This window comes from Lissotriton helveticus, chromosome 3_1, assembly GCF_964261635.1.
Source record: "Lissotriton helveticus chromosome 3_1, aLisHel1.1, whole genome shotgun sequence".
NCBI classification, from domain to species: domain Eukaryota; kingdom Metazoa; phylum Chordata; class Amphibia; order Caudata; family Salamandridae; genus Lissotriton; species Lissotriton helveticus.
Window position 1 is genome coordinate 305,994,526 of NC_136061.1, and position 15,653 is coordinate 306,010,178.

Consider the following 15,653-nt stretch of genomic DNA (forward strand, 5'->3'; position numbering starts at 1 on the left):
CAGAAAAATATGAGGCTTCCTTAGCAATATTCGAACCTCGTGTCGAATCTTCGTTATCTTCCTGGAAGGAAGACTCAGCAAGGCCTTTACAGAATCTATGACAAATCCAAGGAATGTGATCGTGGAGGAAGGAGAGAGGCTGGATTTGGCCTGGTTGATCACGAATCCTAGGGTTTGGAGAAGTAACACCACGGATTGCACCTAACAGCAGAGAGCCTGTGGGCACTGATTCATAAACAGCATATGGTCTAGGTAAACGGGCATCCAATTTCCCTGCACTCTGAGGTGATCTACCACTGGTTGCAGGACCTTGGTGAAGCACGAAGGTGCAGAAGAGAGACCGAACGGAAGAGCAGTGAACTCAGGAATCGCCAGGTACGGGTCCTTGAGATCCAACCTGACCATCCAATCGTTGGGGCAAAGGAGGTCTCGTAATAGATGGATTCCCTCCTTTTTGAAGTGGCGATAAACCAGCCACTCGTTGAATTCCTGTAGATTTATTACTGGTCGATTGCCCCCATCTTGCTTCTGAACCAGAAACAGGTTGCTCAAAAAACCTGCTGGCTTTGGGAAGGACCAGCAAATTGCTCCTTTTTTCAGCAGGTCCTCTACCTCCCGCTGAATAAGGCGGGCTTCCTGGCCTGAGATCCAAAGCTGCCTGGGAGATGCCGGTTTAACGGGTGATCCATTAGACTCTATGTGGAAACCTTGTACTGTCTGTAGGACCCATGCATCGGTGGTAAGGGTCCTCCAACCTAACCATCCAATCGTTGGGGCAAAGGAGGTCTCGTAATAGATGGATTCCCTCCTTTTTGAAGTGGCGATAAACCAACCACTCGTTGAATTTCTGTAGATTTATTACTGGTCGATTGCCCCCATCCTGCTTCTGAACCAGAAACAGGTTGCTCAAAAAACCTGCTGGATGTGGGAAGGACCGGCAAATTGCTCCTTTTTTCAGCAGCTCCTCTACCTCCCGCTGAATAAGGCGGGCTTCCTGGCCTGAGATCCAAAGCTGCCTGGGAGATGCCGGTTGAACGGGTGATCCATAAAACTCTATTTGGAAACCTTGTACTGTCTGTAGGACCCATGCATCGGTGGTAAGGGTCCGCTGATTGTCGAGAAAGTGAGCCAGTCGACCCCCCCAAGCAAACACATGAGAGAATTAAAGAACTCGCCGTGGGATGTGTTGTTGCCGCCCCCACGGGGCCCGTTCCGTTGTCTCCTCTGGTGACCTCGACCCCTGGTCGGGTAGAAACTTACGAACCGGGAGGAGTCCTGCCATTGTCCTCTCTGTGATTGCTGGCCTCTGCTGGAGGCGCTTTGGGAGGAAGGCCTACCGTGCCTGGCGCCGGATGAGAAACTTGCTTAACCGTAGATTGGGCCTTATCCAAGGAATTAAAGGTGGAAACAAACTTACTAAGGACCAGATATATTTAGCTTGCATTTTGCTATTCCCTATCCGCAAATCACAAGGATTCGCAATTAAGAATTAGCAAAAAAATTGAAGGTGTATAGTACACCGTTTGCGATTCCTAAGGGGTCATAAATAACCTACCTCATGAATATTAATGAGGTAGGTCACAATTTGCGACCCCCTAGGAATTGCAAACATCACGCAAGGTACGCCCTAAACACGCCCCTTCCTAACAGGTTACCAAATCGCAAAATTTGGTTTGCTGCATCGGAAAAGCAATTTTTGCTTACGCAAACGAACAGTTTGCAAAAATGCTTGCTACATCTGCCCCTAAGTTCCTTAACAAAAGGATCTCTGAAAAGCCCCCCTGAGTTATTTGGCCTGCCTTCGAAGTGGCTAATTCGCCCAATTTAGGGTCTAATTTGATGAGCAGGGAAATGCGCCTTTCCTAGGAAATGGTATAATTGGCATTGCCCAGAAATATGATTGCTCTCTGAACTGGACAGGTTGAGGATCAATATGGCAGCCTCGTTCTGGATTGTCTGGAGTCTATGCATTAGTTCAGTTCAGGTTGTATCAGGGCCCCAGAAGCCTTGGCATCCTCAGCCATGTCGAATATCTTGAATAAAGGGCCTGTAATATCTGGGGGCTTGTCTCGACGAGCCCTCCATGACCAGTCGACGACCTTCTTGGGGTTCTTGAAAGATTTAGTCAAGAAGGTCGCCATCCGGGCACCAATTTCTGGCGTGACTGCCACTTTGCCCTCCAAAGAGGGTCGAGAACACTCCACTCTCAGCCTGGACCGAACTTCCTGGTCCAATGGCTTGCGCAGCCTTCTGGCCACGTACTTCGCCACCTTGTCGCAAGGCACCCACTCCGAGTGAGCGGGGGTGCAGGAGCTCCTCTGGATCTAGTAGGTCCGAGAAGCCCTCGCGGGGGGTCTCTGCAGGGCGAGCGGGGGAAGGGCGCCATTACCGCTGATGGTTAGACTCTCTGTCAGATCCCAGTGGTGAATCTTCGGAAGGTTGGGGAGTGCCTCCCTGGTCCAAACCATCAGGTGCTGGAGGTTCTGCCTGTGTGTCCGCTTGCAGGAGGGAAGGGCGTCTAGTGTCTAGGAACGCTTGTTTGAGCCTGTCGAAGGCATTCAAGTCAACTCCTTGCGGGGGTTCTCGGGGAGAGTAGCAGTGGCCCGCTCCGGAGGCTGAAGGCCTGGGAAGGTCTTCCCTCTGAGGGAGGGGTGGAAGGCATCTTTTCACCAGCTCTATGAGCTGCTTATCAAGGGGGGGTGGGGGGGCACTGCCTCAGAAACTGCCCTTACTATGGAGGCGTCCTCTGCGTCACAGAAATCATCTGTGATGGGGAAATACTGTACGTCCTCCTCATAGTATTCCTCCTTCTCCATGGGGCAGGGTAAGGTAGTAAGGAGGAGGGTAAACAGAGGGAGTGGCCACCCACCAGGTGAGAGGGAGAGAAGCAACACGGATAGAGCCCAGCAATTATGGACACCGCAAGAGGTGAGGAAGGTTTGTTTGCAGGCAAAACAAAAGGCCTCTACTTCAGTTAAAATCTCCAGGCCTACCGTGGTGCTGCTAAAATAATTGTTATGTTATGTTATGTTATGTTATGTTAAAAGTGTTTATAACGCGCGCGTTCACCAATTGGTTTCATGGCGCTCAAGACAGGACAGCGGGGGGAGTGCACTGGGGTGAGGGCTAGTCATAAGCAAGACGAAAGAGATGGGTTTTCAGAAGTCTGCGGAAGGTAATGTAGTCCGGAGCGAGGCGGATGGGGAGAGGGAGGGAATTCCAAGTGGAAGGGGCAAGAAAAGAAAAACAGGCCCGCCGTGTTTTTTGCGTTTAAACCTAGGAGTGGTGAGAAGGTTTTGGGCAGATGACCTGAGGAGTCGTGACGGGACATGAGGGTGGAGACTGAGGGAGATGAAAGCAGGAGCTAGAGTGGACAAAGACTTGAAGACAGTGCAGCCCATTTTAAAAATGCAACGGTACGCTACCGGGAGCCAGTGGAGTCTTTCCAACAAAGGTGTAACGTGTTGGTATTTCGGCTGTTGGAAGACTAGTCTGGCGGCCTGGTTTTGTACCAGTTGAAGCCGGTGAAGGTGGTATGCAGGGATCCCCATGTACAGACAGTTGGCATAATCGATACGTGAGGTAACCAGGGCCATAATAACTAGAATGAGAGCCTCCGGGGAGAGATATCTTCGGATTTTCCCAATTCTACGAAGATGATAAAAGCAGGCCGAGGTAACCGCGTTAATTTGGGGCCTCAATGAGAGGTCACGGGAGATGATAACACCAAGACTTTTCACAGTGTTAACGGGACGAGGGGCGGGGCCAAGGGCCGAAGGCCAAAAGTTGGAGCTCCAGGAGTTCAAAGGCCCCTCGATCAATACCAGCTCGGTCTTACTGGGGTTAAGTTTCAACTGGCTGAAGTTCATCCACTCATAAATGGTAAGCATTATGGTTTGGAAATTGGAACAAGAAAGGGGGGAAGAATCGATGGGGAAGATGAGTTGTAGATCGTCTGCATAATTGAAAACAGTAACAGGGGAGTGACGAAGAGATACAAGAAGAGGCTGCATATATAAATTGAATAAGAGAGGGGACAGGGCAGAACCCTGGGGAACACCACAAGAAAGTGAAACAGGGGGGGCAGAGAAGGAGGACAGCTGGACTGATTGGGATCGATGTTGAAGGAAAGATCCGATCCAGGACAGGGCAAGGCCCTGGACGCCAGCGTTTCTGACACGGTCGATCAAGATGTCGTGGTCGACCGTGTCGAAAGCGGCCGAAAGATCTAACAGTACCAGGGCCTGGTTCAAGTTCTTATCCGCCCCCTGTCTTAATACGTCCATCACTGCCACTACCACTGCCTCCGTAGAATGGGCAGGTCTGAAGCCTGCCTGCTGATCATCAAGAAAATGGGATTTCTCGATGAAGGCGCTAAGGCAGCGAGTGACGCAGACTTGATATAAAAACGGGTTGAAAAACCAAGCCTGGGTGTGTCTGCTGTCAGTCAGTGTATCGGTAAGGTCTTACCCCGCGGGGTGTAAATGCTCCAGGCCGGCCGGGAAACTGACAGAAGAACAAGGGTGGAGACTCTCAGCTGCAGGTCGTAAGTGATTCACTCTCCGCCTGTGGAGGTAACGTCAGCAAGGAAGGAGCACCCTCTAGCGGTCGGCGCACTCCAGCCCCGGGCTGCGCACTCCAGCCCCGGGCTGCGCACTCCAGCCCCGGGCACAGTGAACATACTGTGATGGCCGTGAAGGGACGATACAGCGTTCCCGCAGCCGTCAGAACAAAGCGGAAGCTTTGTTTACCAATTGCAATAACAATACAACAAACGGTATCAGAAACACTTGTGTAACACTAGTAATATACAAAGAAAAGGAAGACGGAAACTCCACACTTAAATCTCAAGGCTGCAGCAGCGAAGAAAGAGACATTCCGACGAGGAACAAGATAAGTTAATGGGACTGTTGGCTCCTGATTGGTGGACTCTGATTGACTGTTGCACTTCATGTTTTCGCTGTGGTTCTTGGGAAATAAAGATTTTCTGTCAAAGTTTAAGCTCTAAAATGGCTGTTTTAGAAATAAAGGAAGAAAGAATATCCTCTCCGGGTCCAGATCTAGAATTAGGGTAAGCAATGGGGCCCGATGTAGGTGGCTCATTACCGGTCGGTAAACCCGAAATTCGGTAAATTTCAGGCTTACCGACCAGTATTGAGCCATTTGCAATTTAGGTGATGATTCGGTAAATACCGAATCGGTATTTACAGATTCGGTATTTACCGAATCATTATTTACCGATTCGGTATTTACCTAATCGGTAAATGGCATGTAGGAAGCACTTTTAAGTGTGCTTATGTGCTCTAAGGATTCGTTATTTTCCACCAACTATTAGTTGGTGGTAAATAACGAATACCTTTGAAAATGCAAATCTGTGCATTTTCAACAGTGCCATGTGACAGACATATATGCCCTTAGGGCATGTATGTGTGCCACATGTGCACACAAGCACTATTCAGGGGTGCAACAGAGTGTCAATGTGACACCCTGCCACCCTTGAATGTTTCCCTATGTTACCGAATCGGTATTTACCGATTCGGTAATTCACATTCATTCCTATGGGCCTCCAGGCCCATAGGAATGAATGGGAAGTACCGAATCGGTAAATACCGATTCGGTAAATACAGAATCGTACCGATGCAGTAATACTTACCGAATATTTTTCTACATAGCATTTACCGATTCTAAAATACCGAATCGATAAAATTCTGTATTTTAGAATCGGTAAATTTCAATTACCTACATCTAGCCCCATATATCTCTACCCAGAAAAATATTTCTGCTTTATCTTGAATTCCTAAATCTTTGAAGGAATTGGTGAACTACAGCTTATTATTGACAGCAAGAAGCCTTGTCATATTAGGGCAGTTATGTTGTATTGTGAATGTAAGCCATGTTGTTCTTCCTGAAATGCAGATATCTTGAGCGACTAGAAAGTAAATGCTTACAGAGAATGGTGTTGTAATGTCACTCAGAGGAAACAGTGACGATAAGCAGTGCCTAAAAAATGAATGTGACTTTATATAACATAACTGGGGCTTGTATAAGGTGCTCCAATGCCCTTGAGCCAAGTTTGTGCTAAATAAAAACTGCAAAAAAAAATAGGGTAGTCTCAGTTACATATTTTCTTCTTTGTCATGCGATATTGAAAACTGGGGCTGTTGAAGTTACATTTTTGCACAGTTTTGTCTTTTTATGTTACTCAACACACTTCTCCAGTGTGCTCATTTATGACATTTTGTTTTTTAATGATTTATCAATTGTTTTACTTGCAAAATGTATTTTCCTGGTGTTAATGTAATTCAGTGTCATGTTTTACAGCAAAGATGGCGGAGCTCACCACAATCTCACCCCTTATCCAGTCCCATTACAACTTTATAACTGGACAGCACCTGAAGTGGTATTAGGAAGGATTGGCACAGTCAAATCTGATATTTACAGCTTCTGTGTTATCATTCAGGAGATCTTGACAGGTAATTTTTAGAGTAACTGTTGTATTTTTCCTTTACTTGCCAACAGATGTGTTAATATGCACAGTAACCGAGTAACCAGAATGGAACCCTTCAAGTACAAAAACTATCCTTTAACACTTTTCTTGCTTTGTATCACACAAAGTAGGAAAAACAAGGATAAATTAAAACATTTCTTCTTGTTATGCCTGCCTTGGGGAGACAGTATTTTGGCAAAAATCCCTGCCTATGATTCTTTGTAGATAGGGATTTGTATCCAAACCAATGGGTGTTGCATGGGAAGGCCCATGAGCTACTCACGGAACACCCCCTTCATGCAATGTATTGCAATGCATCACATTTGCAAAACTTTGCGCTACTTCGGAAAACTATGCAACACGAATCCTGATTGCAGTGGATAGTAAATGCCAACAGAACACTTTGGCCTGATTATGATGTTGGGCGGAGATTGCTCTGTTTTTTGGACCGACCTTCCTCAAGTCGGCAGTACCGACACTCCCATTTCTCTATTGAAGCCTGTGCTGCGACCATAAAGTAGCCGTAGCACAACCTAAAGGTGCCTTCCACTCGGTGCAGGGCCTCTGCCACCAACTGGAGGCCATGCAGAAATGGGGGCCGTGCTAGGGGCCCCCAAAGTTACTTTCTGACATGCTTTCCATGTTGAAAAACCCATCATGGAAAGCCTGTCGGAAACCAACAACGTAATCCCGCTAGTGAAATAACCGTCCTCGGGGATTATGGTGGGGACTCCAACTGGCCGACGGGCTCCTTGAGTTGGAATCCAGCCGGAATGACCTGCCGATTTCAATTCCGACCGTCTACGTTGTTATTAGGTTATTGGAATTGAAAGCGGAGATGTCGGTTGGAAATCCGTCCGACCGACATCATAAGTGGGCCCATTGTGTTACCAAAATAATGCATACCTGGGGTAATCTGGTGTTATTTTGTTGATTAAATTGCACTCAATTTTTGTAATTCAGGTTAGGATTTTAATTGTTTTGCATTTTGACCTAATTAATGTTTTGGTACTAGATACATAATTTAAACATTGCCCTGAGTTAAACCTTGGTACTCTGTGACATGTAAACCAGGGAACTTTGCTCAAGTTAATTTAGTGACTTGAAAGGTTAATCTTGACAATGGTTGAGATTATTTCTTGAAGTGGGTTTTCTCCCATCCCAAATACTAATCCAATTTCTTACAGTAGCTTTGAGAAACAGAATGGCTTGTGCGCTGTATATGGTCTACTCTATTATGGGAAATGACAGTGGATATGTTCTCATTATGTGGCAACATCCCTTTCATTTTGTAATGTTTATTCTGTGGATGATTTTGGTATTCATAAAACTAAAACTAATTATATCCAGTCTTTGACTATTAAGTACTTTCTTTTTATTTTTCAATCCTACTGATCTGTCTGTAGGAATGATTAATAAGAATAAGGATTATAAATAAGGTAGACTGGACTGGTCTTCGGTGCAGTTTCTTTACTTTCTTCAGTAAGAATCCAGTTTTCAAATTAATAGCAACATTAATGAAAATGCTGTAAAAGACAACAGTCTGCACTATATTTCCACATTCTGACAGTGTCTGGTGAGTATCTGACTGGGTGATGCATGTGGCACTGGCGATGATTGGGTATTGTGTGCCCCAATAAAAATAATAAATAACTGTGTGAGAAAGTGCTAGGAGTCTCCTCTTCCTCCTTGCACACAGACACTCAGGAGGAATCCTCTCCAGCTAAAAAAAAGCCCTTGCTGCTTCTCACAGCCTTCCAAACTTTGATCTATTTATTAGATGTGTGACAATTTCATTACAAGAATGGAGGCTACATTATGCATTATTCCTTTAATGCAGTCCAAGCAGCCACTTACATCACAATATTAAAAGGTTCCAGAATAGAATAATAGCAACACATACAAGGCCTGAGCCATCAACAATCTGTTCATTTTCCTTTATTACCTTTATTAATTTGTATCTCTATTTTGAAATTCCCTAGTGTGTGGCTTAACCCCATCCCCCTTTCCTACTGCCTCTATACCGATCTCCAATTTACGGAGATCTCCCTACACCCCCTTCCCTAGTCCCATCCTTGCGTGTCTGACCAGGTTAACCTGCCTTTTCTTTCAGCTTATGTACTATTTCTGTTTGAATATATTTAAAGATTTTTAGATGTTTAAACAAACCTTAATATTTTGTTTTTTGTATAAACCATTATTCTTCAATTTCATCCTTGTTCTACTTCCTCATGCCATAACGAGCTTACCTAATATCTTTGTTTAACTCCAGTTTTTTCAACTCTTTCCACCACTACAGGCTGTGCACTCCAACGCGGCTCTCCATCGCTGCCTTTTATTATTTCGGATTTCATCCCCAAGTTGTAATTGTTTTACAAACTTATTCATAAAAATTGGGGGTTTTAGCAAGAAATCCTAATTTAACTGGCCTTTTCAACATTCTATACTAACATTAATTATAATAAGAGAGGAATTATTCTCTCGACATTCCTTCATCTATAAACCTTGTCACTATTATTAAGGGAAATCATCCCTAATTATTTTTCATTAAAGGGCTTTATCACTTTTTACAAGTTAACATTTCCTATGTACCATGTCTGACTCTGACTCAGACAGGCTTCTGCGCCTACTTCTAACATAGACAACGAAGCCCAGCAAAAAAATCCTTCATAAGGAATTGAGGTCCTCCATGTTTGAGACCTTAAGTCAGATCATGTCCTCTAAAAGGTCACTCCCTGATGAGGACATCTCAGAAATTCCAAACCTCTACTCTGACAAGATCACTGAATTAAGGGGTAAAAGACTCAAGAAAAGTAAAAACATTGATAAGAGCAATATAGGAGGTCCAAGCACCTCATCAATTTAGGGAGGTCTTAGCACCTCAACTTCTAATGGAGGTCCTCGTACCTCAAACTCCCAAGGTGTCCCTAGCGTCGCAACTTATCTGGGTGTCCTTAGCGGCACAACTTATCTGGGTGTCCTTAGCGGCACAACTTATCTGGGTGTCCTTAGCGGCACAACTTAGTTGGGTGTCCTTAGCGGCACAACTTATTTGGGTGTCCTTAGCGGCACAACTTATCTGGGTGTCCTTAGCGGCACAACTTACCTGGGTGTCCTTAGTGGCACAACTTATCTGGGTGTCCTTAGCGGCACAAATCATCTGGGTGTCCCTAGCGGCACAAAATATCATAATGCTCGTTACAATATGGGAGATAACTAATCTAATGATATAGAATCCTCAGACACACCTGATGAGTATGTCCTTGATCTTGATGAAGATGATCAAGAATTTTACAATCCATATGAGGAACTCCCATCATCCTCTAAGGACATTATCCTTTACCCCTTAGGGAATTAAATCTGAAACACCCAAGACGTTCTGAGTGGTACCCTCAGGACTACGTCACAGAATTCATTGAAAAATGGATAAGAAACCTCTTGGAAAGGGACACTCGTAACATCCTTAGAGCTGAATGCTCTAGACCTTCTACTGAGGATAAAAGCTGCTATACCCCCAATTTGGACCCTGTACTCATTAAATTCCTATTCAAACTTGGACGTGATCCAGGAAAAGGGATGAAAAAATCCCTGAAAGGGTGCCAAGACCGTCTTCTCGACTCCGCAGAAGACAGCCACATCAATGGCACCCCTCTCAACACTAATCTCATCAGGGGATGGAGCCAGAGAGCATTAATTCTACTAGGGAATGCCAACGCTAGCATTAATGCAGATAGACAAAGAGTCGTTTTGACTAAAATAAATGCAAAACTAAATGACATGGCGGATAAAGAACCCTCGCAAAACCCAAACGGTTTACTCTTTGGAGAAGACCTTATTAAATCCTTGGGTAAATACGTCTCCACTTTCACCGCCCTGGACCAGGCAGAGCAAAATATGCGCTAACTTTTCAAAGACCATTTCCAAGATCATGTGGTTTCGGAAGAGGGTATCAGCAGTACAACGTGCCTCAATTCTACCCCCAGAGAATTAGAGGCCAACGTATCAGAGGATTTAGATCCTATGGAACCTTCATCTCAAACAACCCTGCAAGTGAGAACCTTCTCCCCTCTCCCTTCTCCTTCTTTCCCCCAGAAAGTGGGTGGCAGACTCAAATACTTCCTTCACAATTGAAGATTGATCACTCAAGATCCTTGGTTCTTAAACACTGTCAATTGGTTTATGATAGATTGGACTCACATACCTATACAAACTCCTTTCCCAAGAGACATGCCTCTCTCTCCAGAGCAACAAAAAATAATAGAGAAGGAGATCTCCTCTATGCTTCAGAAAGGAGACATAATGGAGGTCCCATTAGAAACTTTAAGATTTGTAAGCACACTCTTTCTTGTAAAAAAAGAAAGACAAAGGTTAGAGACGTGTCATAAACTTAAGAGAGCTAAACAAATATTTGGTTTACAGACACTTCAAGATAGAGGACATTCATCTTTTGAGGGTTTACCTCTAGAGGCAGACTGGCTAGTCAAACTAGACCTAAAGGATGCTTACTTCACCATTCCTATGGCTGAATCCCACCAACCCTTTCTTCAATTTGTCTAGGAAAAATCACCTTTACCAATTTCAGGCTCTCCCCTTTGGACTCTCCTCTGCCCCTTGGTGCTTCACCAAGGTCATGAGAGCTGTTGCCTCATCTCTAAGAATAAGGGGCATTCGTTCAATCATTTACTTAGACGACATTCTTATAATGTCCCAAGAGGGGAAACATCCTTTACAACGCAACTTTTACCACGCAGTGCCTTTACGACGCAACTTTTACAACGCAAACCATTACAACGCATTGCGCTGGGAGGCGCTCTAGGATAGGGAATAGGTTTCATTTACTGTCCAACACCTTCCCTACTATCCACGGGGACTGGAGTTGGAATAGTAAATTAAACTATTCACTATCCAGCGCCCCAAAGCACTATGCGTTGTAAAGGCATGCGTTGTAAAAACAGCGTTGTAAAGGCATGCGATGTAAAAGCATGCGTTGTAATGTCATACATCCCTCAAGAGCCTTCACAACTAGCCAAAGACTGTGATGGACCTCCTAGAAAGTTTAGGATTCATCATAAACAAAGATAAATCAATTATGTCCCCTTCCAGATATCTGTTGTTCCTAGGTTTCACAGTAGACACGTTGAAATGTCTCCTTTTACTACCTTAAAAAATGATTACCAAAATCAGGAAGGAAATAAGACACGTCCTGAAACAGCAAGACTTATCTCTGAGAGAGCTAGCCAGGCTTCTGGGTCTCCTCTTCTCCTCCATCCAAGCCATCTTTCCCGGTCCCCTCAACTATCGGGCCCTCCAAAGGGTAAAGGTGAGAGCCCTAAGAACTGGCCTCTGGTACGGAGATCGGATCTGTCTGGATCAAGAAGCCAAATCGGAACTAGCCTGGTGGCTCGAGAACCTAGGTGCTTGGAACGGAAAAGCAATCTTTGGTTCAAAACCAGAGTTCATTTTAAAATCAGATGCGAGCCTTCATGGCTGGGGAGCTTGCATTCTCAATTAGAGCACTGGTGGTATCTGGTCACAAGAGCAATCATCTCACCACATAAATTATTTAGAACTAACAGCTGGGCTTTACCTCCTCTTGAGCGCACCAAATCTGTGGACCTCTCAAATCTAGCAAAGAAACTTTGGATGTTCTGTCTGGAACATAAGATCGCTCTTCTGTCTGGAACATAAGATCGCTCTCAAAGCGGAATACCCTGCAGACTGGAACTCAAGATTCCTGTTAGATCACAGCAATTGGAAACTGAATGTTTCCATGTTAAGTACCCTAAACAAAATCTGGGGCCCTCTAGAGAAAGACTTATTTGCGAGCAGACTAACCTTTCAACTGGAGAACAACTTCAGCTGGATGCCCGACCCGGGTGCTCTAGCAGTCAACGCCTTACTACAATCTTGGAAAGGAGCCAAGGTGTACGTATTCCCTCCCTTTGCCATGAATCAGAGAATTCTTCAGATAGTTAGACAGGATCAGTGCTTCCTTGTCCTAATAACTCCCTTTTGGCCATCCCAAGCATGGTTCCGCACCACTCTAGAACTAGCTTGCAACCACCCCTTCTTAATTCCTACCCTAGAGAATCCTCTTGCAGACGTAGACAGAGGAGTTCTCCCCCTAATTCAGAACAGGAGTTTAACCCTTCTTGCCTGGAGAGTGTCAGGAGATCCAATGAAATCTCAGGACTTTCGGCGACGGCTTCAACTCTCCTCAGAGAGTCTTGGGCCCCAGGCACTCACTACAGATATATCAACATATGGAGAATCTGGGTACGTTTGTGTCTGGAAAGGAACCTGGATTCCTTGGAAGCACCTATTGTTGACATAGTTAACTTCCTTACAATTTGATAAAGGCCTCAGCTAAAGAACTATCAATACTATAGATAGGCTATTTCTGCTGGTCATGTCCTTGTCAACGGTAAAACGGTAGGTAAAAATGGCATTGTTTGTAGAGTGATGAAAAGCATTAGTTTAAGAAGACCTCCTAAACTTAAATATGAAAGTCTTTGGAATGTCAAACTAATCCTTGATCTTTTCAATAACTGGCCTGTTAATACTCTCCTCAATAAAAAAGCCCCAAAAAACCTTTCCATTAAGCTGACTACTCTACTATACCTAATCTCATGCAGAAGGGTCTCTGATGTCAAAGCCCTGGAGATTACGAATAGATCTCTTAACATGTTCAGAGTCAAATTTGAGATTTATAGAAGATCATTTACCCACGTTTTGATTTAAGTCCAAAACTTTGCGTTGAGGACTGCATGAGAGAGAAGGATCGCAGAATGTTTGCTCTTCGCCCTCAGGATGTTAACCAATTACTTATATCCTTTGTTAAACCCCACAAAGGCATAACCTCGAACTCTATTGTTAGATGGGTTAAGACTGTTATGAGTTTAGCAGGTATTTACTTAAAGAAATTTCAAGCTCACTCCTATAGAGGGGTGCTATGGCCAGTAAATCTCTCTGGTCTGGAGGTAAGTTGGACGACATTCTCACAGCTTCTGACTGGTCAAATGCTAGCACCTTTGCACGTTATTATTGCAAGCCTATTGAACATATGTCTGATGTTGTTTTACAAAGCTACCAACATGCATAATGTAGCCTCTGTTCTTGTTATGAAATTGCGTTTCTCATATTAACATGACTAGAGAATCTGGATTTCATTAAAAACACGGAGGCTGACATTATCCCTCCCATCCCACCCCTTGGTAGTCTTAAAATGATTTAATGCTGTTTTTGTTACAGTTTATTACTGTACTTTCTATTAACAGTACTCGTTTCATCTCTTGTTCCTTTTAGTTTGATAAGCTTGACACTATTTTTTTCATTCAAAAGATATTTACTTCTTTCTCTATTTAGGTAACGCTCCTTAACTGTGTGTCGTCTGGCCTTTGGTTTTACCTTCGTTCTTCCTTCTCCTTCATCCTGCTCATCAGAAGATCGTTTGGATGTTTCAAGTTTCATGAACTTATTTTCCTCCACATTTAAAAGAGGCAGATTGTTGATGGCTCATGCCTTTCATGTGTTGCTATTGTTCTATTCTGGAACCTTTTAATATTGTGATGTAAGCGGCTGCTTGGACCAAATTAAAGAATAATGCATAATGTCAGCCTCCGTGTCTTTAATGAAATCCAGATTCTCTAGTCATGTTAATATGAAAATCGCAATTGTCCCCTACGAGCAGGTCGGAGTATTATGCATGAGAGAAACTCTTTTAGCAGCAGGCAACATCTCTTGATCAGTAGCCACACTTCCAGCCAACTGCTAACTGCAACTGCTCCTTCAACCTACTTACACAAATGACATTACTTCCTCAAACATTTTCACTTAGAATAATTACATTTTGAGGCCATTGGGCCTCTAAGACACTCACAACTGAAAAGTAAGTGAAAACCCCTCCCACCCTCACAGTGTCTTGTTTTTGTAATGTCTTGACCTACAGGATGGGTTTCTGCGGAGCAGCGGCTCCGCATTTTTTTAAACAAATGTTCTTGAGTCTGCTTTGTGAGGCAGAAAGGGCTCCAAGAATTTCTCTTTGTAAGAAGATTGCTTGGTTTGCGCATTCTATACTGGGTCCTGCCTCCTAGTGAAAGTCACGTAGGTACACTTGCTTCACTTCCGATTCGGGCCCTTGGGAGGCGTGAGCAGCAGGGTGTATGCAGTGCAGCAGACATGTCCTAGCCACTGGTTTATTTGTATTTGCAGCACACATGCAAAGAGGGAAAAACAAGACGAAATAGAGATATTTCTCTTTGGTACACTAGCCTTATGTAGGTTCAGGATTTTGGCATTAATCCATGTCTACAAGTTTTTGTAGATATGGATTTGCGTCAAAATCCATAGAGGGATGCATGGGAAGGCCCATGCACCACCCATGAAAATCCTCCCTGATGCAAAGTGATGCAAGGCAGCGCACTACACTGCATTGCTTTAGTCTTTGTTCAAAATCAGTGCAAATCGTGGTTTGTGTTGTCTTGTAAATACTAGGGGAAGACTTTGCATTGGGTCTGTGTTAAAAAAGTGACACAAACCTGATGCAAACTCTTTGTAAATCTGGGCTTAAATTGTTATTGAATCTATCTTCAGATGTCAAGAAATCCACTGTTGTAGCCTCAGGAGCCTCTGTCCTGGCACATCACAATCTCTGGATGAGAGACCGAAGAGCTGAGTTTCTGAACAAGGGTACTTTAAAAAAAATTCCCTTTGAGGGAAAGGAGCTGTTTAGCAGTCAGCTTGATGTATTAAAAGTCCATTAGGAAGGAGACATACTCTGCCTTACAAGAGTGGCTCTTCCATGAAATCTAAGCCATTGAATAGAGAAACAAGGGCTTACTCTAGAAGGGTTTCAAGTCATAAATCGTCTTGTAGAAGGTTGCAGCTCATAAAATCCACCACTCCCATGACTATTATCCTTCTGTCATTCCTGGAGGAAGATTTTGGGATTTCTACAGGTTTTGGGAGAGGTCTATAGGGGATTGCTGGATCTTCAATTTGGTCAAGAAAGATTATCTATTCTAATTCAATAAACTGCTCCAGCAACGAGAACCATTGCAACAACTATCCCCTGCAGTCCTATAAAGAGAAATGTATTGTGGTTGGAAGTCCAGGCTCACGTAGAAAAAAATGCAATTATCGCTGATCCAACAGCAGAAAAGGTCCG

The 15,653-nt window shown here is 44.1% G+C and overlaps 1 protein-coding gene across 6 annotated transcripts in view; it reads left to right on the top strand.

Moving 5' to 3' along the window:
- Positions 1 to 15,653, top strand: part of TEX14 (testis expressed 14, intercellular bridge forming factor) — a 2,253,432-nt gene that overhangs the window by 1,347,780 nt on the left and 889,999 nt on the right. For all 6 annotated transcript variants that reach the window (XM_078679858.1, XM_078679856.1, XM_078679860.1 and 3 more), the window contains one exon: positions 6,322 to 6,473. In XM_078679858.1, coding sequence (XP_078535984.1) covers positions 6,322 to 6,473 — 152 coding nt within the window. The remainder of the gene's footprint in view (positions 1 to 6,321; positions 6,474 to 15,653) is intronic.